This window comes from Serinus canaria, chromosome 20 (genome assembly GCF_022539315.1).
Source record: "Serinus canaria isolate serCan28SL12 chromosome 20, serCan2020, whole genome shotgun sequence".
Lineage (NCBI taxonomy): Eukaryota > Metazoa > Chordata > Aves > Passeriformes > Fringillidae > Serinus > Serinus canaria.
In genome coordinates, this window is record NC_066333.1 from 5,567,886 (window position 1) to 5,588,360 (window position 20,475).

General features: G+C 53.3%; 2 protein-coding genes across 3 annotated transcripts in view; one reads left to right on the forward strand and one right to left on the reverse strand.

The window, feature by feature from the left end:
* Nucleotides 1-5,394, reverse strand: part of ZHX3 (zinc fingers and homeoboxes 3) — a 41,948-nt gene extending 36,554 nt beyond the window's left edge. Inside the window, exon 1 of the mRNA XM_030233130.2 lies at nt 5,319-5,394. The gene's annotated coding sequence lies outside the window, so the exon portion shown is untranslated. The remainder of the gene's footprint in view (nt 1-5,318) is intronic.
* A 4,139-nt stretch (nt 5,395-9,533) lies between these two features.
* Nucleotides 9,534-20,222, forward strand: LOC103818791 (phosphatidate phosphatase LPIN3). 2 transcript variants are annotated; one of them, XM_018917202.3, is made up of 20 exons: nt 9,534-9,657; nt 11,624-11,824; nt 12,150-12,245; nt 13,003-13,214; nt 13,436-13,546; nt 13,984-14,104; nt 14,264-14,675; nt 15,284-15,380; nt 15,502-15,665; nt 15,748-15,841; nt 16,021-16,090; nt 16,180-16,272; nt 16,844-16,911; nt 17,051-17,180; nt 17,422-17,570; nt 17,736-17,822; nt 18,759-18,911; nt 19,206-19,317; nt 19,409-19,512; nt 19,624-20,222. In XM_018917202.3, exons 2-20 carry the CDS (start codon nt 11,633-11,635, stop codon nt 19,757-19,759), a joined length of 2,601 nt encoding a protein of 866 aa, XP_018772747.1. In that variant the 5' UTR covers nt 9,534-9,657; nt 11,624-11,632; the 3' UTR covers nt 19,760-20,222. The 2 variants fall into 2 exon arrangements, with proteins under 2 accessions (XP_018772747.1, XP_030088633.1); XM_030232773.2 differs by lacking the exon at nt 12,150-12,245.
* The last annotated feature ends 253 nt before the right edge of the window (nt 20,223-20,475 follow it).

Below are 20,475 nucleotides of genomic sequence, written 5' to 3' on the forward strand. Positions count from 1 at the left end.
GGAGTCCATTTGGATCCTTCACACAGAGACCCAAGACTTCAGTTCATTAAATATGGTACACATCCAAAAGCATCCAAGACAAGCCCATCTCAAACATCCTCCTGCACAAAGTGGAGTACTCCAAGTACTCCAGTGCACTCCAGCACAGCCCCTTGCTACCCTACACTGAGGACATCTGGAGATGAAGAGCTCTAAGATCAAGTATCCAAGACTTCAAGCCTAATTTTGGTCCTCTTAACTAAACTCTTTACTTTTACCATTTTAAGAGCAGGCAAGAAGTTTCAATCCCTCTTTAAAGACAGATACCAACTGATTCCTGCTTATCTGGGGAAGATGGGAGCTCCACCAGACAGCAGGGCTGTCAAGCTTTTGGCAGTAACTGCACTCTCTATCTGTGGGATAACCCAAGCATTGGACTTACTCTCCAAAAGGACACCAGCAAAACCACGGCTGAGGCTTTAGGACAGGAAAGCAAGACACCAGAATGGCCACTTTGTTGAGCTTTGCTGTATTCTGGGAGTTTTGTTTTTAAATTCATTGCAGCAGCTGGCCCACCACTGACCTGAAACTCTTTTGGAAAACAAAAATATTCTCACAGCAAAGAAGCATCTGGATGTAAAGAAAAAAGTGTCACAGCTTCCAGTTTACAGCACTGCAATTGTAGAGCACAAGCCCACAGATGATGCACAGACTTCCAGATGGAGAGAGGGACAGGACTGATTACATACAATTATTAATGTGTGTCCCTACACCACTGGAAAAAAAAAAAAAAGAACTGAATGTGCTTAGGAAGAAACAAAGCAGTGAAAAATAAAATGACTACCCATTCAAGTATTTGTGTAACACTGGCATGACACCTTAGGGAAATAAATATTTGCTTGACCTATTTCCAAAAGAGAAGTTTTTTATAAGTCCCATGAAAACCTCTTTATTTATTGAGGCATGAGAGCAGAGCATTTGCAAGCATCCCGCACACCAAGCCATGTTCCAGGAGCAACTGACTCCCTTCTTACCCTTCCCAGAGGAGCAAACTGATGCCTTTACACCAGTGGGACAAAATCAGCCTGAAAACAACATCAAGGCACTCCTTCAGGAGAAGAAGAGTTAAACAACACCGACACAAATAGCAGAGAGCCCCCCTGGAAGCCCCTTTCTACTGATCCATCTGCCGGTTGCTCAGTGAATTTTTGAGTGCTCACACTTTAAACCTGTGCCACCCAGGCTCTTCACTGAGAAGCCAGGCATCAGAGCTCATTCCCCACCCTATTCCTGACATGGCTCTCAAGCATCTCTGTATTAAAATTAAATTATGAAAAGAAAAAGCTGTTCCCCTTTCCCCCAAGCAGCCCAGCAGCAAAGCAGGCAGGGAAGCCCCATCACCCAGACTGAATTTTCTGAGCATTACTGGGCAGGAGGGTGGGTGGAGCTATAATGGAAACTTTTGCAACCTCCAACACCATGTTATTTTATTTCATTTTTTTTCCCCCAAGCAAATGCTAAAACACATGAGGGACCTGGCTGGAACAGCAAGGGCAGCACTCGCCTGCAGTAGGAGGAACCTTATAGATGCCATGACTGCAAATGGACACACAGTTTAGAAGGTTCATTGCCAATTTTTCTATTTCTAATTTAAAAAAAAATAACCAAAAAAAAAGGTAGAAATAAGGGGTGAAGAGCACACAGATAAAAGGGAGTCCAGTTAAGTGTCCCCTTATTGTGCCTGTAGAACAAGGAGAGGGCCCCCTCACAGTGCCCCTCTGTATGGGGAGAGGAAAGAGAAACCACAAAGCCTTTGAAGCACATGAGAGCATCCTCCACGTGGAGATGAGCCACGGCTGCCATGGCTGTGACTGCTCTGGTGACAACCCAGCCCCTGCCTGGGCTCTGCTCTTGTGCCATGTGTCATCACCAGCTCCTGAGCTCCACCACAGTCCACCCCAAGCAGGCCTTCCCCGGCACTTCAGCAAGCTCACCCCATTTGCATTTTAAGCATTGTTATTTAGAACATTTGTCAAGAGAAAAAAAACAGAAAGAGAAAAAGCAAACAAAGGAGGGGAGAAGTACAAGACTTCTTCCTTTATAATTAGAAGCATCACCCCACTCCTACTTAACAAAGCAGAAGAGCCATCACAGCTGCCAGAGGGAGAGAAGCTGCTGACCTTCACCACAAAGACCATCAGGCAAGAGCAAGCAGGATCTTCTCCTAAACAGCCTCCATAGCAGGACTAGACTCATTCCACCTGGAGCAGGTGTTTTAGTTACTGACATAATCCTCCTGACCTCTTATGTAGTTAATGCAAAGAGATAGACAACTCAGCATGATTCTGTGTCTGCAAGGGGCAAATCACCCTTAGGATGAGCAGGGTGGGGGAACCTGGACCTGGCTCTGCAATCCCAACAAAATCCCTCTATTCCAGGGTGGCCCCCCCCCCACAAGAATGAGGGTGATGATAATTTACATTAGCTGTGAGCAAACCAAGGACCTCTCCATGGGGTAACCTCCCTCATGCTTTTTTACATGCAAATCAGGTGGAAAACCAGAAAGGAATAATAATATCAGGCAAGGGAAGCAAGGGATCCATTGCAGCAAAGTGGGCAGCAACAAGCCAGCCCTGTGGGGGTTAACTTGCACAAGCTGGGAGGGCTGAGCAGGATGGGGAGAGATGTCTGCTCCCACCTTCTGCCTTTTGTTTGCACAGGCTTCTACAGACTCCCAGTTGTTTGTCTCCATTCCCAATAGTTTTCAGGGGGAGCTGATACCCTGTCTGCTATCAGCCCAGTCCCTGGAGGGGATGAATGTGAGCAGGTCTTGCAGGGCTCATGACAGCCCAGATACTGTCCCACATTCAGGAATAGCAAGAGACGCACCTGTGTGGCAGCCTGGCACAAAGCAGCGGAATCCAGGTGCCCAGAAACCTGGGGGAGGTGCCGTGAGATCAAGGCACAGCCGTGCCCTGCAGACAACGCTGCCTTCAGACCTGTCCCATCACACAGACAGGGAAAGGCTGGACAAGGGATGGACACAGACCTGTGTCCCAGGGCTGGACTGCAAACCCAAGGTGCAGATAATTCCAGGAGCTACAAGACGAGCTGTTTTTACACAGTAGCACCATAGTAACCAAAGCAGAGGGAAAAGCTCTCATACTCCAGGGGACAACCTTTTTGGAGAGGAGGAGCAGGAGGGAGGTCTAAATAGAAGAAAAACCCTGCAGAGCAAGGAGACACATATAAAGGAGAACTGGAGCCACACTGCTGTTGAAATCTCCCCACACTGACAACCCAGATGGCTCTCAGTACCAGCCTGGCTCACCTGCTCCAGGCTACCCTGCTCCAGGCTGTCAGCACCACCTGCATCCATCCCTGTGCCTCCCTGATGAAAGCCAGCAGTCCCCATGGGGCTGGTTTCACTTGGCTTTACAACAAGGAATTTATTGATGGGGATGTGCTCCCACGAGTGACTTCAGGGCTTCAAGTTACTACAGCTTTTCTACAGTAGCAAGAATTGCGGAGGCTGAGCCCTGTCAGAAAAACCTATGCTAAAGCCCAACCCATCTATAATATAATTAACACCAGCTACAGATTAGGCTGTATCTGAAGCAAATCATATCCAACAGCCTCCTCTTTCCCACCCTCAAAGGTGGGTCAGGACTCCAGAACTGTGTGGGTATCCGTGTGCTGCGAGTTACTGGGATGCACTAAGAGGAAACAATAAACAGACTGGAACAGTCTGCTCCCTCTTCTCAGCTACATTGCAAAATACATCAAGGTCACAGACCCAACCTAGTTAATAGGAGTTATCATTAAATTGCTGTTTTCTTTTACGGTAAATAAAATGCATCTGAGCATCTGGGTGGTTTTCCCTTCCTCTTCATCTCTTAAAGAGAGATTAGTTTAGAATAAGCTGTTCCAGATAATGAAATAAACTTCTGGCTTCCTATCCATGGAGAAGTGTTCCTCAGGACACTACGATCCTTGCTTGGGGACTGCAGCCAGAGTAGGTGGTCAGGGAGAAGATGAGGGAAACCCTCCCTGTTCTACTGGAGCCACCCTACAGCACTGTGCAGAGAGTAATCCCATGGCTGGGCAGAGTTCATGCCTTTAGTGGGCAGAAATGGGAAAAATCAGATCAAGAAAGGCTTGTATATGAAGTTTTCTAGGTACGTCACATGGCCTTACAGACACATCACCTACCACTCCCTCAAAACTTTCCCATCAGGTAATCAGAGTAGCAGAGAACTCCTTTGAAAAACTATATTGTCTGAGATTTGGGGGCGCAGACAAAGACAAAGCGTGCCCTGAGCAGCAGGATGGGGCCACTTCTCACACAGGCCAGCGTGCCAAGCCAATGTGACATCCAAGAGTCACAAGCCCAGTCTCCACCTTGGACCCACATCCCATCCCAAGGGACATCTCACCTCTCGCAGCACAGAGGCCTCGTTCTGCTGGCACCTGGCCACACGCCCGGCTGCCACCGCAGGAGCCCTGGCTAGGAGCTGGCATAGCCCGGGCAGGACTTTACCCCGGCAGCCCGAGAGGGTGAGGTTAAACCACTGTCCCCAGCCAGGCAAGAAAAACACCGAACGGGAAATCTGGGGTTTAGTCCCGGCTCCGCCGCAGATTTTCTGTGCGGCCTCGGGCTCGACACTTAGCGGCCGCTCAGCTTTCCTACCTGTGAGCAGGGAGATGCCGTCTGCTCACATCCCGGTTTGTTCCAAGCACCGGCACTTTAAACCTGGCACTGCCGCAACACCAAGAGCTCTAAAGATCCCCACTGTGACCAACCCTCCAAGCCCCACCTGCGACACGAGTGGGGTCTGCTGCCCCCCTGCCATAGAGCGAGCAGCCAACGAGGACTAGAAAAAAAGCACTTTTCTTCCTCTAAAAACCCAGACTAAAAGAAAAACAACCCAGACCACGCCGGGGGAGAGGGGTTCCGAGCCGCCCCACGCAGCCGAGTGGGTCCCGGGCCGCCCCACGCAGTCGGGCGCTCACGCAAAGCTTCCAGCACGGCGGGACCCGATTTTTAACTGGGTTTATTTCAATTTTAATTGCTGGCGAGCCCCGGCAGAGCGGCCCCGCCGCTCCCCGGCCAGCGGCAGGACAGGGCTGGGCGCACCGGGGCGGCGGCGGGGCGGGGGGGTCCACGCGTGTTCCGACCCTCGGGTGGGCACTCGCACGGGGACGGGGGACCTGCGACCGCCTCGGCCCCGCTGCCGCGCACCTGCCGGGGCTCTGCGCTACCGGGGGCAGCGGGTGCGGGCGAGAGCGAAGCGCGGGGCGTGGGACTCTCCCCGCTGCGCCGAGCGCTGGGCACTCACCCGCGGCAGGTCCGTGGCAGCTCGGCGGGGCTCGGTGCGGGGCGGTCCGGCCCGGTGCGGTCCGGCGGAGGCCCCGGCCCCGAGCGCGGGGCGGGCGGCGCAGCGGGGCGGGCGGGCGCCGCCGAGCGCAGGCATCGGCGGGGGGAGCGCGGGGCGGGCGGGCGCGACACACACCGGCATCAGCCGGGCTCCATCGCCGGGCGGGGGGGCGCTGACGTCACCGCAGCCGGCCGGAGCGCGCGTGCGCGCGGGGACACCCGGGTGGGTCGGGGCAGTCCCGGGACCGGCACCGGTACCGGGATCTGGGATCTGGCATCTGGACCGGGATCGGGATTGGGATTGGTCACCGGATCTGGGGTCGGGACAGGGATCGGGACTGGGCACCGAGATTGGGATCTGGACCGGGATCAGTCACCGGGTCTGGGATCTGGACAGGGATCGGGACAGGGCACCAGGACTGGGATCTGGACCGGGACCGGGCACCGGAGCGTGCGGGGAGCGCTTGCACCGGGGCTTTGTCCCCGAGTGCTCTCAGCAGCCCCCCGAGCGCCCGTGGGGTGCGCGGAGCGGGGAGCAGCCCCGAACACGGGGAGGGACGGTGATGAGGAGCGTGCGGCCACCGCCGGGGCCGGGCACGGCGCGGTGCACACCGGACCCCGCTGTCCCCGCCGCTCTGCCGCTCCCCGCACGGAGCGGAACCGGCCCGGCGGCGCGGGGCTCCGGTGAAACCGGAGGAGGGCGATGAGTCCGGTCGGTCCGCGGTCTCCATTAGCACTGTCAAGAACCGCGGGCCGCTCGGGGCTGGCAGCCCCGCACGGTGTCCGAGGCGGCGGACTCGGCGTGGATGGTTGGGTGGCTGGAAGCCCCCAGCCTCTTCCCTTTCCCGGCCGCTGTCCCCCGGGCAGGTGGGACTGTGCCACCCGGTAAGGGACGGGGGCTGCTGTGGGGGGCTCAGGGGTCCAGCCACGGGGTGAGCCGGACCCCAGAGCTGCTGTCTGGCCCCCCGGCACTCCCCGGACTGGAGAGGCGCTTGCGGTGCCCAAACCGCTGCTCCCCAAGGCTTTGGCAGCGTCACTCCCAGCCTGCTGTGAGCAGGTCAGGAATCGAACCGAGCACCAACTATTTCCTTTAAATAAAGTGTGTCTTGGAAAGATCTTGTCTTGAAATCAGACACCAGCTTTGGACAAAAGATAAAAGATTTTCCAGTTGCCTAAATGTGCACATTATCTCACTTTTCCTGGATTCGGAGCTGATGGTCAGAGTCTGCTCACAGTTACATTGATGTAAATATATCTCTTATCTAAAGCTATTGGCTTTAGAGTGTGTGTCCTGGCTGGATTGTTGGGAGTTGGGGCACAAAAGCTGAGGACTCTCAGTTCAGAGACTTCATTTTTCAGGACCATGTTCTGCTCAGGGCTCTCAGCTCTCCCAGTTTGAGGGCATTGCTGGATTTCTCTGCAAGCCCTGGTTCTTGGAGCGATACAACTGTGTGGGAATTGCAGCTTTCTGGGGTTTTTTTATTAAGTAAGCTTGAACCCTTTGTGTTTACAGAAGAAATGTGAACTTCCAACAGGTCAGAAACTAAGAGCCAAATCAGCAGAGCATGTTTTTAAACCAGAATGGATGGTTTCAGCCAGTCCTACTGCTGTAATTCAGCTTTTTCAATGCTTGTGATTGGGGACTGAGGATGGCATTTCCTCCTCTTCAGGCAAAATGGCTTTCCCACCCACTCCATCGCATGCCAGGCCAGTCTGACTTGATCTTTCTGGGAATGGGAATGAAAAAACAAAACAAACAACACTGTTTTCCTGTTGTGTTCCTGACTCCAGGGCTGGTATCCAGAACAGCTGGACTTTCAGGAGTTGTCCCTATGCCTGAGGGAGTAGGACACCTGAGCTTCACTCCCCATGGCTTTCACAGGACAGGAATTTGACCCCATCCAGCTGTGCTGACTTGGTGTTTCTGCCTTTCCTCTCATCCTGTTTTGCTGAATCACTCCTTTCACAAGCCTCTGGAGCTCTTTGTTCATCCAGGAAAGGAAATTAGAGCCCCAGCCCAGTCAGCTGAGGGTCAGGAAGCTCTGCCAACCTTTCTGAAGGTCCCCCTCCTCTTAAATCGCTGATTCTTGCTGCTGGGAGAAGAGGCCATGATAATGAGAAAGCCCTTTCACATCCCAGTGTCTGGCAGGGATTCCCTGGAAGATCTCAGCAGAGGAATGTCAGTCAGGGATGAAAACCCTGCCAGCAGCAGGCAGCTGCTCCTGGGAGCTGCCTGGCACAAGGACCTTGGGCCTGATGGGTTGATTGACTGCTGTCACCCAGCCCCATGGCTCTGTCCCCCAGCCCTCACCAGACCTGTGGTGCCTGCAGCATCCTGTTCAGTGCACAGCATTCAGGAAAAGGCATCCTTACAGCTGTGTCTCAGCCTGCCTGGCTGCTGCCTGGATTTTGCCAGTATCTCAGGAAACCCTCTGAGCCATCACTCAGAGCAGCTGTGGCACAGCTGGAGATCTGCTGCAGGGGCATGGGGGCACAAGCAAAGGTTGGTGTGTCAGGAACCAGGAGTACAGATTGGTGGGAAAACCAGCTGGGCAAGGAGCATTGGAGGTAAGTGATGGAGTCTGTACTTCTGCAGGATCCCCAAGTGCCAGGAGCTCATTCCTGTGTCCAGAGGGTGGAGGCTTGGAGCCACAGCAAGACTGAGCTGCCTGCTTGCTCCTGCTAGCATTTTGTTCCTTCTCAATGTTCAGCTGCGGATGCACTCAGCTGGCTGAGGAAGAAATGGTATCCTGTGCTCAGATGTCCTTTGATGAATATCCTCTGCAGAATTTTTTACCAGTTACCAGGCATTTGCAGTCCCCCCGGTTACCAGGCATCTGCATCAAAATCTGCATCCAAATCTGTCCTTGTTTTTGTGTTCCAGCCCTGAGGTTTGTGTTACATCCTCAAGGCTTGCAGGATGTAACCCCGTGCCCTGGGTGAGACCCACTCCAGTGGAATCAGCAAGCACCAGTCTAAGGACAACACCTGAAATGACATACCCAAGGTGTATTGATGGAGGTTCCAGCAGATTCCTCCTCAGCTGGGCAGAAGTTCCCAGTGACCTGGCCATGGGCTGTGGGGTTTGGTGGCAGCTGCCTGCCCTGCAGTGCCAGCCCACCCTCCTCAGGGACTGCAGCCATGCTGGGCCATCCATAATAGCTGCTTTCAGTCCAATTTCGCTGAGGGACAGAGCTCTCAGAAGACTAAGCAGCTGGAAAATAAGCTTCATTCCTCAGCAGATTTGCCACAGCCTTCAGGAAAGTTCCTGTGTTGAGACTGGGATCTTGTGCCCAGGCCATGCTTGGCACTGGACAGGCACAGGGGGGATGTCTGTGCCTCCAGTTGTCATCAGCATAACTGAGGAAAGTGAGGTTCTGGGTGCTAAGAGGGCTTGCCTGGGAATGAGCTGTGGCATTTCTGTAGATCAACCCATCATCTGGGACCAATAAGCTTTGGATCCTTCTTCTCAGGGTCTAAAGATGTCCTAAGCAGCCATCCTTGATGTTTGCTGCTTCCCTGCTCTCACAGCACAATGTCAGCTCCATGAGTGATGTGTTGGAGAGCCTCCATCCCTAAAGTGCCACCACTCAATCCCCATCACTCCAAAACCCAGCAGAGAGGCTGCTGGGGAATCACCAGCACAGAAGTCAGGTAAATATAGGACAGAGTCCACACCAGCCACATCCCTGCCCTGGAGTTATAGTATGGTGGGAGTCAATCCACTTTTTGGGGGCCACAAAAAAGCCCCACCACCTCAGTTTCTCACCTGAAGCTATTCCCACATCACTTCCCCACTGCTCTCAGGTTCCCTGAGATCTGGAGAGCATCAATTTTCCTAAAGTGTCTGCTTTATGTGCTCTCCTTTCACCATGCCCTCTTTTCCCATCCCCATGGAGATGATGCAGGGCAGAGGAGCCCCTGGGGTTTGGCCACCCTTTATGTCTCATTAAGGCTTCACCGTGTCCTTGCAGGACAGTGGCTTGGAGAAGGAAGGGTCTCCACGGGCACAAGGCAGCTGTGCCCGGGGCTGCGGGAGCAAAGGGGCTGCGGGACTCGCCCCGGGCGCCGGTGCCACCGCAGAGCCAGCCCGGCCGGCCGGGGCCCTCAGAGGCCCGGCGGGAGGCAGGGTGTGCAGCCCGGGGCTGCTCGGGGACGGGCCCTCCCCTCGCTCAGGTGAGAGGAAGGAAGCAGCAGGGAGAGGAGGAGCTGAGGGTGAGTGCTGCTGCCGGCACAGAGCAACCCCGGCGTTTAGTTTTGCCCCGAAGTCGAGGAGGTGCTGAGGCACAGCAGCTGCCCAGGTAATGGAGAAGGCCCTGCTGGATTGCAGCGTGTGATGGATGGGAGCGCGGCTGTGGGTGTGGATGTGGTGCTGCTGGCAGGGTGGCTCAGGAGCAAAGCAGACTAGTGTCAGCAAAGCACCTGGTTTATTTTGGGCGGCTCTTTGGGTCTGGAGGTTAATATGGGCTGTCGGCAGGGGAGGAATGTCCCCTTCATCCTCCATAAGAGCTGCATGGTGGAGGGCTGTGGTCCTGGCAGGTTTGGGGACTGAGGGCTGGAGATGCCCCATTCCTCTAGAGGGTTTACTTATTGAATATGACTTGAAGACCATTTCTCTTGCCCTGTCTGCCTATTAATGTCTCCCCAGACTATAACCTACCCTTCATCTCCCTGACGGGCCTGCTCCATCCATGGTGAGGCCAAGGCCTGCAGGGAAAAGCCTCTTTCTCTCCATTCCCTGCCTTCCTCCAACCATGCCAGGTGAGGCCTACAGGGAATTAAATTCACTGAGCTGAAAACTGTACCACAGCCATGCAGTCCCCAGCAATGAGATGCTTGGGGAGTGGGCAGCTGCCCATTGAGACAAGGGGGGACAGTGGCTCTGCAGAGGGGACATGGCCCTGGCACTTGTTTTGCTGTGTGGCTGCAGTGTTGTGTTGAGCTCTTGTGCCCTGCGTTCACCATGAAGGTGGTGCTCAGTGCATCATGTCTGGGGATAATTTCCAAGTCCCCCACACCAAATCCTGTGGGATTTCTCTGCCCAGGACTTTCCCTATGCACTTTTCAGGTCTGTGTCAGTGTGTATCTCAACTGGAAGCTCATAAGTGCTACCTGGGGAGCATCTGGGTCAGTCTGATCATTTCTCCTCTCCAAAACTGCTCCCATGAGCAGAGAGGAGCTGTCTCCCATTTGCTGCCAGGCCCTGCGGCACAGCAGCGAAAGCAGCTGGAGGGCTGCCTGCCCTGGCAGCAAGGCCTGGGAAAGCTGGGCTCAGCAGGTTGGTGAGAGGCCCCGTGATCCGAGCCCTGGTCACAGCAGAGCTGATGGATCCACTGAAGCTTCGGGAGCTGGCTAGCACTTCCCTGCTGTCATCCTCCAGAGAAGATCTGGGATTTGGGCTTACTCCTGGCTGCCAGGGAGAGGTGGAGGACAGGGCATGGAGCAGGAACCACTTCAGCCTGCTCAGACTGCCTTCCAGGAGGGATGTCTGGGAATGGGACAGGGCTGAGCTTATGCAAAACAGATCAGAGAGGCTGGATACCTGCTGGGACAGAGGGCTTGTCACGTGGCCTATGCTTGTCATCATCCCTTTGGGTAAGGAACCAACCCCCCCAGCTGCCCTTTGGGTTGAGTGTGCACTGGGTGCTGTGCTGAGAGTCCCTGGGGACACCACATCATCTCCTGGCTGTGCTGCCCAGCACAGGAGTACTGGCTTGTACAGGAGCCATGTCTGGCCAATTCTGCAATGCCTAAGTGGGATGCCTTTCCTTCTGAGTGAAATGTTAGGTTTGGACTTTATTTGAAGTGAGTGTGTGATGTATTGAGTAGCTCAGACTTCCCACCTCTCTGCCATGAGTTTTTTGGGAATTTCTAAGGACAGTTCAGGACAGGAGGTCTCCTGCCAGCCCAATTCTTGCTTGAATGGGATGTTGACAGCTTGACTTTGCAGTGTTGCTGTGAGGCTGTATTTGCCCTCTCAAGGAGGAATTGTGGTGGTGTATCCCAATGGAAAGGACATCTCTCCTCCGAGGTGTATGTAATAACTCATGCTCTGGCTTCTGTCCTGGTTTCTGGTGCTCACAGAGGCTGTGGCTGATCTTCATCAAAGCCCTCAGGTGTTTGTCTCAGTTTCTCTAGACACTTGCCTGTCCCTATGATGGGGCTGTGTTCAGCCATGACATGACTCTCCTACACTAAACTCACATTGCCTTTAGTTGCTGCAGTTCTCTTCTCCTACCTGGTTCTATTTGTGTCTCTTCCTTGCAGTCTCAAACCATGAACTATGTGGGGCATCTGGCTGAGAGCGTCTTTGTCACAGTGAAGAGGCTGTACCATGACCTGAACCCTGCCACCCTGTCGGGCTGCATCGATGTGATCGTGGTGAGGCAGCCCGACAACTCCTTCAAGTGCTCCCCGTTTCATGTGCGCTTTGGGAAGCTGGGGGTGCTGCGCTCCAAGGAGAAGGTGGTAAGTGATGCCTGCCCTGGGGCTATGCTTCCTTCCCAGAGTCTCCAGACCCAGGATCTTCTATAAGTCACAGCTTTGTTTGACGGGAATGAGAGCCCGCTAAAAGGGTTGCCAAGTTTTTTAGGGGGATGCCTCCAAATGGAGCCCATCCATTTCCAGGGTGGAATGTGCTCTCCAGGAAAATTGGGAGAGGTCCCTTGCCTTAAAGGCTGTGTGGCTGTCAGCCCTGTGAGCAACTTCAACCCATCCCCTCCACCTGGAAGTGCCCTTTTGCTCCAGTGGATGAGAGGGTTCAGATGGACAGGATGCTTCTGTCCCTTACTAGGTTGACATTGAAATCAACGGAGAGCCTGTCGACCTGCACATGAAGCTGGGAGACAATGGAGAGGCCTTCTTTGTCGAGGAGCTAGAGGAGCGTGAGGTTGGTTATGAGGAGGTGCTGCATGTCTGTGTCCTGGTGTGACTCCCTGGAAGTGCAGTGTTGAGTTAGAATGACCAGGTTTAGAATGCTGCTCTTCTCCAGAGTGACTCCATTGTCCCATCTGATATTTTCTGTGTCTGGAAAGGTTCCTGCTCAAAGGACCTTGCAACCCATGTGGTGGAGCACCCTGAGGGAGTATTAGACCAAATATCTGCATCCCAGACTGGTCTCCATCAATGAGCATGGCTGCTGGCCAGACAGGTGGATATATTGGAGCTTGGCCTCTCAGGGGATCTTGTGGCAGGGATGAGAATGAGACAGATGCTGTGGCAGGCTGCCCGCTCCAATGGGAAGTGGGATGAGACTAGTTGTAGCTTCCAGAAATCCTGGCAGCTCTTCTCTCAAGCATACTTGTGGTCACTGCTGGCTTGAGCTGGGTTTGGAAGTAGGAAAGGGCTCTGGAATCAAATCCCATTTGTAACTTTGGTCTTGTGGTGCCATCTTCTGCCTGTCTCTCGTTGCCCATGTTAAGGATGTCTTTAGCTTGTGGCTGAATCATCCTAATATTCTTTTATTCACATGTTGTAGGTACAAATCTTTTCCTTTTAGGCCAGGCCATAAAACCACCCCTGAGCTGAGGGCTCGGTGGTGTTGGTTATGATGTTCCATAGTATGTTCCATAGAGAGAAAGGAGCTGCTAGGCTGAAAAGGAATGTGCTGGAGGGAGCTGATGTGCTCTGCCCCATCCCTGTTCCAGGGTGGCATCCCCTTCTTCCTCTGCACGTCCCCCATCTGCAATGAGCGGTGCTCAAACGATGCTGCTCAACCCTCCCATGGGCTGGAGGCCTCCAGCACTGGAGTGATCCTGCGCAAGAGGAGGCGACGCAAGAGAAGGCCCAGGAAGAAGGAGGTGTTGGACTCAGATTCTGACAGCTATGATGAGACCAAAAAAGAGCTGCCAGGCCCAAGGTGAGCTGCTTGGTCTGGGCAGGGTGATAAAGTAGGCCAAGCCTGTGGTTTCGTTTGGTGATGCCCAGCAGTACTGAAACAGGGGGGAAGTGCAAGTTGGAGCCCAGTCTCCTGTGGAGTAGAAGGCCAGGGAGAATGGTGAAACTGGGTATTGCCAGCTTTCTGGAGAGGAGGCTGCTGCTTGAGAAAAGCACAAGTTCCCTCTCTTTCCTCCTTTGCAGTGATGCAGCAAGTTCATCCTTTGCTGGTCCCCTTGAAGTAACTGGGTTGTTGGAGCCGGAGCCCCCAGATGTATACCCGTACTCCGATGGGGACCTGCTGGAAGTGGACAGGTAACAGGCAGAGCCAAAGTGTTCTGCTCAGCTCTGATGAGACCAGGGCACGTGCCCCATGGCAGGGAAGGAGGGATGGAAAAGTGACTTGGAGGTGTCAGGAGAGGAAAGTTCTCCTAGCTTGATATGGTGTGGCTGGAGGAAAGCTCAGAGACCACAAAGGACACTTGTGGCCATGGTCACAGGTGTGAGAAGCCTGTGTGCACAGGGCTGTCTGCTGATGAGGTGCTCTGGGCAACTGCTGGCATAGCACTTTGCTTCCTTGGGCCTCAGCTTCCACAGATCTTGATCCTTTAGGAGTGACAGTCTTATAGGGTAGAAGTGACTTTATGGGAAGCCAGCATTACAGAGTTCTTAGCCCTAAATGTCCTTGCACTGATAGGAGAGCAAGGGGCTGCAGTGTAGGCGAGGCCCCGCATCACCTTCTCTTCCTGCAGCTGCATGCTGAGCCATCAGTCATCTCACAAAAGTGATTCTGAACTGCAGATCAAACCACGGGAAAGCTTTTCTCTAGGGGCTGAATCCCGCATGAAGTGGATCTGGGGAAGGCTCCCTCAGGTAAGTCCCTGCTCTTGCTCTTTTTTGGGAATGGGTGTCCAAAAGACCTGCAGAAAGCAGAGCAGGCTGTGGCCAGGCAGCCTTAGAGAAGCTGTCCTCTTCTGTGTGATGCTTTGGGCAACTTCCCATCCTCAAACCTGTTCTTCTGCTTCCCTTGAGGTGAATAAATTGGTGCAAGTTAAACCAGCCAAGCGCACTGGTGCTGCAGCAACCACCATCTCAGCGACAGTGGATGAGGCAACCCCTCTTGTTGCCACCTCTGAACATCCAGGAGGGGTTTTAAGCCCAGCAGAATCTCAGGACATGCCCCGTTCCTTACCTGTGTCTGCAACTAAGCGAATACTTACACCTGAGGCTAGGGACAGCATGTCCAGGCTAAGGGAAGTCCTCCATGCTGTCAGATCAAAGAGATTTTTGGGGACCTACTCAGTCCCACAAGAGAAACAGGAGGAAGATGTGAATGCTTTGCCAGAGGTGCAGCCAGATGTGGAGCACTTTGAGGGAGCCACTGCTCCAAGGCAGGTGGGCTCAGAAGGCCCTGCATCCCAGCTGGAGAGGCAGAGGAGGCAAGGTGAGAGGGTGACTGGTGCTGCTTGAAGTGGTGTTTGAGCCTGCAGATGTGTCTGACTCAGACGAGCCTCTGGGTTGTCCCTTCAGTGTAATTCCATGACTTCCAGGTATGATGTGTTTGGTTTGCCTTCTCTGTGGGCTACCAGCTCCTTTGCTTTGAAGAGACATGCCTTAGGTGTCCACCTTTCAGTGACCACCCTGCTCCCAGGAAGGCTTTCTTGCCTTATGTTCTCTGAAGTCCATCCTTCAATGTCTCTGCTTTTGCATACTTAGAAGATTTTTCAGCAGTACAGGCCATACCTTAATTTCAAGTGTCAGGAAGCACCTGGCCTGACTTGTGTCTTCATCCCAAGCTTGCCAAATCAGGGAAAATCATAGAGAAGCATTTCTGTGCCCTCCTTCACAGTGTATTTAAGGATCATGCTAGTGCAAGTGTCTTGAGGAACTTGTGTTGCTGTTGACTTTCAGCAGTTTGTCCAGTAGGAAAATGTCTGCCCTGTTTGTACAGTACATGGATGTGAGGAAAATGCTGCTGGCTTTATCAATAGATGCTGGAGTGATTGGAAAGGTGATTCAACTAAGCTCTCTCTCTTCTATCTATGCATTGAGGATCCATTGAAAATCCTCTCAAGGGTCCCAGTGCCATTTACCTGGAAGACTTCTCCGATCCTACCAAGAAGCCAGTGATTCTCTATTTGGCCGAGAGGTATGAGTTGCCCCAGCTGGACAAGCTCAGACATTTTTGAGCAATTCCCATGGCATAAAGGATGGAGGTATTGTTTAAAGCTATTCTCTGATGTCACCACTGTTTCTTCCCTTGCTGGCAGTGACACAGAGCAGAGTTCGAGTTCAGTGACAGACCCCAACAACCCTCTGAGTACCCAGCTGCCATCCACCTCAGCTGCCAACAGCCCCGTGGACTCTGACTCGCTGCCCACAGTTGCCCTGTCACTGTGTGGGGGCCTCAGGGGCAACACGGAGATCTCTCATGGTAGGTGGGAGGAGAGGGGCAATCTGCAGCCCTGAAATCCTTTCTATCCTCCAATGGCATGACACAGCCTCTGTCCCACCAGAGAAGTTCATGGAACACAGGGTCTCCTACCAGCAGTTTGCTGCAAATCCAAGGCTCATCAGTGACCCAAACCTGGTGATAATGATCAACAAGAAGTGAGTGGCCTACTTTTCCTGCTGCTTCATCCCACAATGGACAGCATGGCCCCTTTGTCCCTGTGGAAACCCTCCTGTAGGAATGTGACTCCATCTCAGAGCATGATTGCACCAAAGTAGTTGTGGGACCTGGCCATGCTGCAGGATGATGATATACTCATCCCTCTTGCTTTTTCCAGGTACTACAACTGGGCAGTGGCTGGTCCCATAGTCCTGGCCCTGCAGGCTTTCCAGAGGAACATTCCTGAGGTCAGTGGTACAACACATTTACTGGCTATGATTCTCAGCAGGGCCTAGGCTGAAGAATGACCTCATCCCATGTTCTGCCATGTTCACAGAGCATCATTGATGAATTGGTGAAGGAGAACATGTCCAAGAAAGACAGAAGATATTGGTTCTCCTGGAGGAGGAGAGAATCCCCAACAGCGGAGGTATGTTTGCAGCGGTGGATATGACAACCATATCCCTAGGGGACAGACATCATTCTGCTGACTGGCCAGGGTGGGAGCAGGGTCCTAGGGATGGCCTGAGGTTGACTATGAGGACATCCAGGACCTGATGAGGTGACTTCTTAACGTTGCTACCTGTCCCCTTCGGTCTGTTAATGCCTGAGTAGCAGAGCAGCACCTGGTAATGCAGAAATGTGGACCTTGTAGTAGTGAGACCTCCTGCTGTGTACCTGTCATGCCAGGTCCCTGGGCACCACTTGTGCTTGCTGGTCTCTCTGCCCCACCACAGCATCAGGCTGTGCTTCCTTTCCATCAGCAGTGTCCGTGTGAAGGCAGAGACTGCAATGATACATCTTTTGGCATTGCTGTTCCAACTGGAAGAAAAGCAAAGCAGCCCATGCTCTTGCTCTTAGCTCTGTGCAGGCACTGCTCAGCAATAACAGAAACATCTCTGTTATCCAACACTGTGTTGAGCCCAAATCCAGAACACAGCCCCATACTTAAGTCACTGAAGAAAATTAACCAAAACCAACACACCCCTCTCTACCTGCAGCAGCAGCAGCAGCCAAGGCCAGAGAAAGCCAGCCTGGGAACACTATGGCGTGACTTTCTTCAGCAGAGGTGAGTGCCTCCCTCCCGGGCCACCTTCTGGAGTCTGGATACTCCTGTTCTCCTATGTGACTAATTATTCTTAAGTTTGCTTAATAAAAGAGGATAGAAAGCTTTTTAAGACTCTGGCTGACCCCTTCTCTTTGTGTAGGCAGGAGGAAAAGGAATCACCCAGCGACAGTGAGCCCCAGCAACCTGGGGACACGTTGGCAGAAGAAGCTCTCCCTGAGAAACCTCTGCCAAACTTCAGGAAATCCCTGCGTCTCTCTTCAGAACAAATTGTATGTATTTATTCCTCCATCTTCACTGTCCATGTGTGCAGGGGTGAGACAACCCTTAAACAGGGATTTCTCTACTCCTGACCTCATGTTTTCATAGGACATCCAAATATTTTGACCTTGTTGGCCACCTTGTAGAGTCTTGGGATCTCTGGCATGGGTGGGTGGCAGTCTGGCCTCTGGCAAGCCTGGGAGTGGTGTGAATTGGAGCTGGTGTAACACTTTTGGTGCCCCTCTGCCCCAGGAAAGGTTGAACCTGCAGGATGGCCCCAACGAGGTGGCATTCAGCGTGACAACTCAGTACCAGGGTACGTGCCGCTGTGAGGCCACCATCTACCTGTGGAACTGGAACGAAAAAGTGGTGATCTCAGACATTGATGGCACCATCACCAAGTAAAAGGCCTTTCTCCCACCCCAAAATCCTTGTTTTCCCCTGTTGGGGGAAAGTTCTCCTTGAAAGGCTTGCATAAGCAGGCAGAAGGGAGCACAAACATGACTGGGGTGGGGGTGGATGCTCACCACATATGATGGCACTAACCCAGCCTCCTTTCCTTTGAGATCGGATGCTCTTGGACACATCTTGCCACAGCTGGGTAAAGATTGGACTCACCCTGGGATTGTTAAACTCTTCCACAAGATCCACCTGTAGGTATTGGGTCAGCTGAGTTCAAGGGGAAGTGGGAAGCTGATTGAGTCAGAGTCAGGGCTTCTTACTTGCTGATACAGGCCGAGATAGCTGCACTATCTGCTGTCAGTGGTGGCTGATGTTGGCTGCGCTGCCTATGTGATGTTGAGGGATGAAAGCAGAGGGTCCCCTGGGAGCAGATGCTGGCATTGCCTTCCCTGGAAGGAGTGTGTGTCAGTGGAGGCTTCGCTATGGAGATATAGCTGAACAGAAGAGGAGACAAGACCACCTAAGGTCACACCTGAGAGAGGTGGCGCAGGGGTCCCCAGCACTGTGGTGCTGGAACCTCTCTGGGCACCCAGCGATCACTTCCCGCAACCCAGGGGACTCACCTGCGAGGGGTGACACCAGCAGTGAGTCCCTGTGGAGTCTCTAGCTTGGTGCCTGGCCCCTGTGGCCACTGAGAGGCACTGTGGGCCCGTGGATGGCTCGTTCTGGCACTGGGAGGAGCATGGGAGGGATGCACTCCCGGGGATTGCAGGGACCGGCATCTTGGCTGCCTCTGGCCACCTGGTACCTCCTCTGCCGAGCTGTCTCCTGCCCAGGCATCTGCAAGGGCTGGGTACAGCCCTCCACAGTTGACAGGCAGTGCTGTGGGATAAAAGTGCTGTGTGAGGGCGCTGAGCACCAATGGGTCTGTGCAGCTGGTCTGGGTGTGTGTGTGTGGCTGCTGGGATGAGCATGGAGGGTGGTGCAGGGGCTCCCAGTGTGAGGCAGGTGGGGATTTGTCTTAGTTGGGGTTTCCAGATAAGGGATTCATGTTCTTTGTGGAACTACCTTGCTTACTGGAATAAGATTTGGTCTTAGGCCAGGTACTTTGCTACCTCTTCCTCGTTGGAGCAGGAGAATGCTTTGCCCAGACCACAGCTAAGAGTGGCTCCCTGTCTTCTCTCTAGGAATGGCTACAAGTTCCTCTACTGCTCGGCCAGGGCTATTGGCATGGCCCACATCACCAAAGGCTACCTCAAATGGGTCAATGAGCAGGGCTTTGGCCTTCCCATGGGCCCCATGCTGCTTTCCCCCAGTAGCCTCTTGTCTGCTTTCCACAGGTACTGTCTTTTCCTGCACTTCCTGTATCCCTGGGGATAGCACCCCCTTCCCCCCCCCTTCCCCAGCTTGACCCTGAGGGTTGTCCTGGCCTTAAACTGCTCTGCCCTCCTTGGTGCACAGTGCCTTTCATGGGAGGCAGCAGGGGAGCTGCCTGACCTTGCTGGAGCGTCACAATGAACTTCTGATGCACAAAACCTCTTACCCTTCAAATCACTTCCCTGAGCCCCAGACAGCTTTGGTACCCACAGTCCTGGCCAGCTGATGCTACTGTGACCGTGTCTCTTGTGCTGCAGGGAGGTGATTGAGAAGAATCCAGAGGTGTTCAAGGTCCCCTGCTTGATGGACATCCGAAAACTGTTTGCTACGAAGTTTCCCTTCTATGCAGGCTTTGGGAACAAGCCCAATGTGAGTGTGTCTCCAGGTGTGCAGGGAGGGCTCAGGCTGGGTGGTGGTGCCTTGCTGCAGCTCTCATGCCATGCTGGCCTTCCTTGAGCAGGATGTCTATGCTTACCAGCAAGTGGGGCTGCCAGAGAGCCGCATATTCACAGTAAACCCCAAAGGAGAGCTGATCCAGGAGCTCACAAAAAACCAAAAGTCAACGTAAGCAAAGTGTTCATTCCTCTGCATCTTTGGGATGACCCAGCTTTGATGCAGAGAAGCATCAAACAAACACCCAATTACCCCAATGTAACTTCTTTCTTACCCCCACAGGTATGAGCAGCTGTCAGAGCTGGTGGAGGTGTTCTTCCCTCCTGTGGGACGGAGGGGGAGCGCTGCTCTGGTGTCCCCGGAGTACAGTCACTGGAGATCTCCACTGCCTGATGATGACTGGGATGGCTCCTCCTAACCCCATCCCTGTGGAGACCTGACCCAGAGCTCTCCTGCGTGTTCTTTGCCAGGACTAAATGCTCCAGGTGACCTCGCCCTCCCTGTTTGCTGCTTGGGAATTTTGCACTTGTAATAGAGGTCATGACAACCCTCAGCAGGAAGCCAAAGGGGGTAAGAGGGAGTTCTGACTCTACAAAAACTCCAATTGCTAAACACAAATTCCTGAAAGCTGGGTCTCTTCTGGTGTTTGTAGCTCCTCTAAAGCCTGGCTCTTTTTTAAAGGTGGTGGTTATTCACTGTTGTATTTATTGAGGAGCCTTTGACATAGCTATTACTACCTTTGGTATGACCAGTGTTCCAGACAGTCCAGCTACCTGCAGTTTGGTAGCTGAAACTGCCTACCAACTTGTAAAGGTTGATGGAAGATGCTGGGGTTTTGAGTGTTCTGAACAAAAAACAATAATAAACAGTGCCTTAATCAAGGTTGTCTCTTGTCTGCTCTAGTCCTGTGCATATAAGTGGGAGTTGCTCCAAGTCCTTTCTAAAATGTGATTTGGCTTATTTAAGCATCCTACCAAGTGGGTGCTGGGGATGATGGGATGCACTTTTATCAAGACCAGGTTGCTAGGAGCCTCATCCAGCCTGGCCTTGGATATTCCCAGGGATGGGGCATCCACAGCCTCTGTGCACAGCCTGAGCCTGTGCCTCACCACCCTTAGTAAAATACCAGTTTTC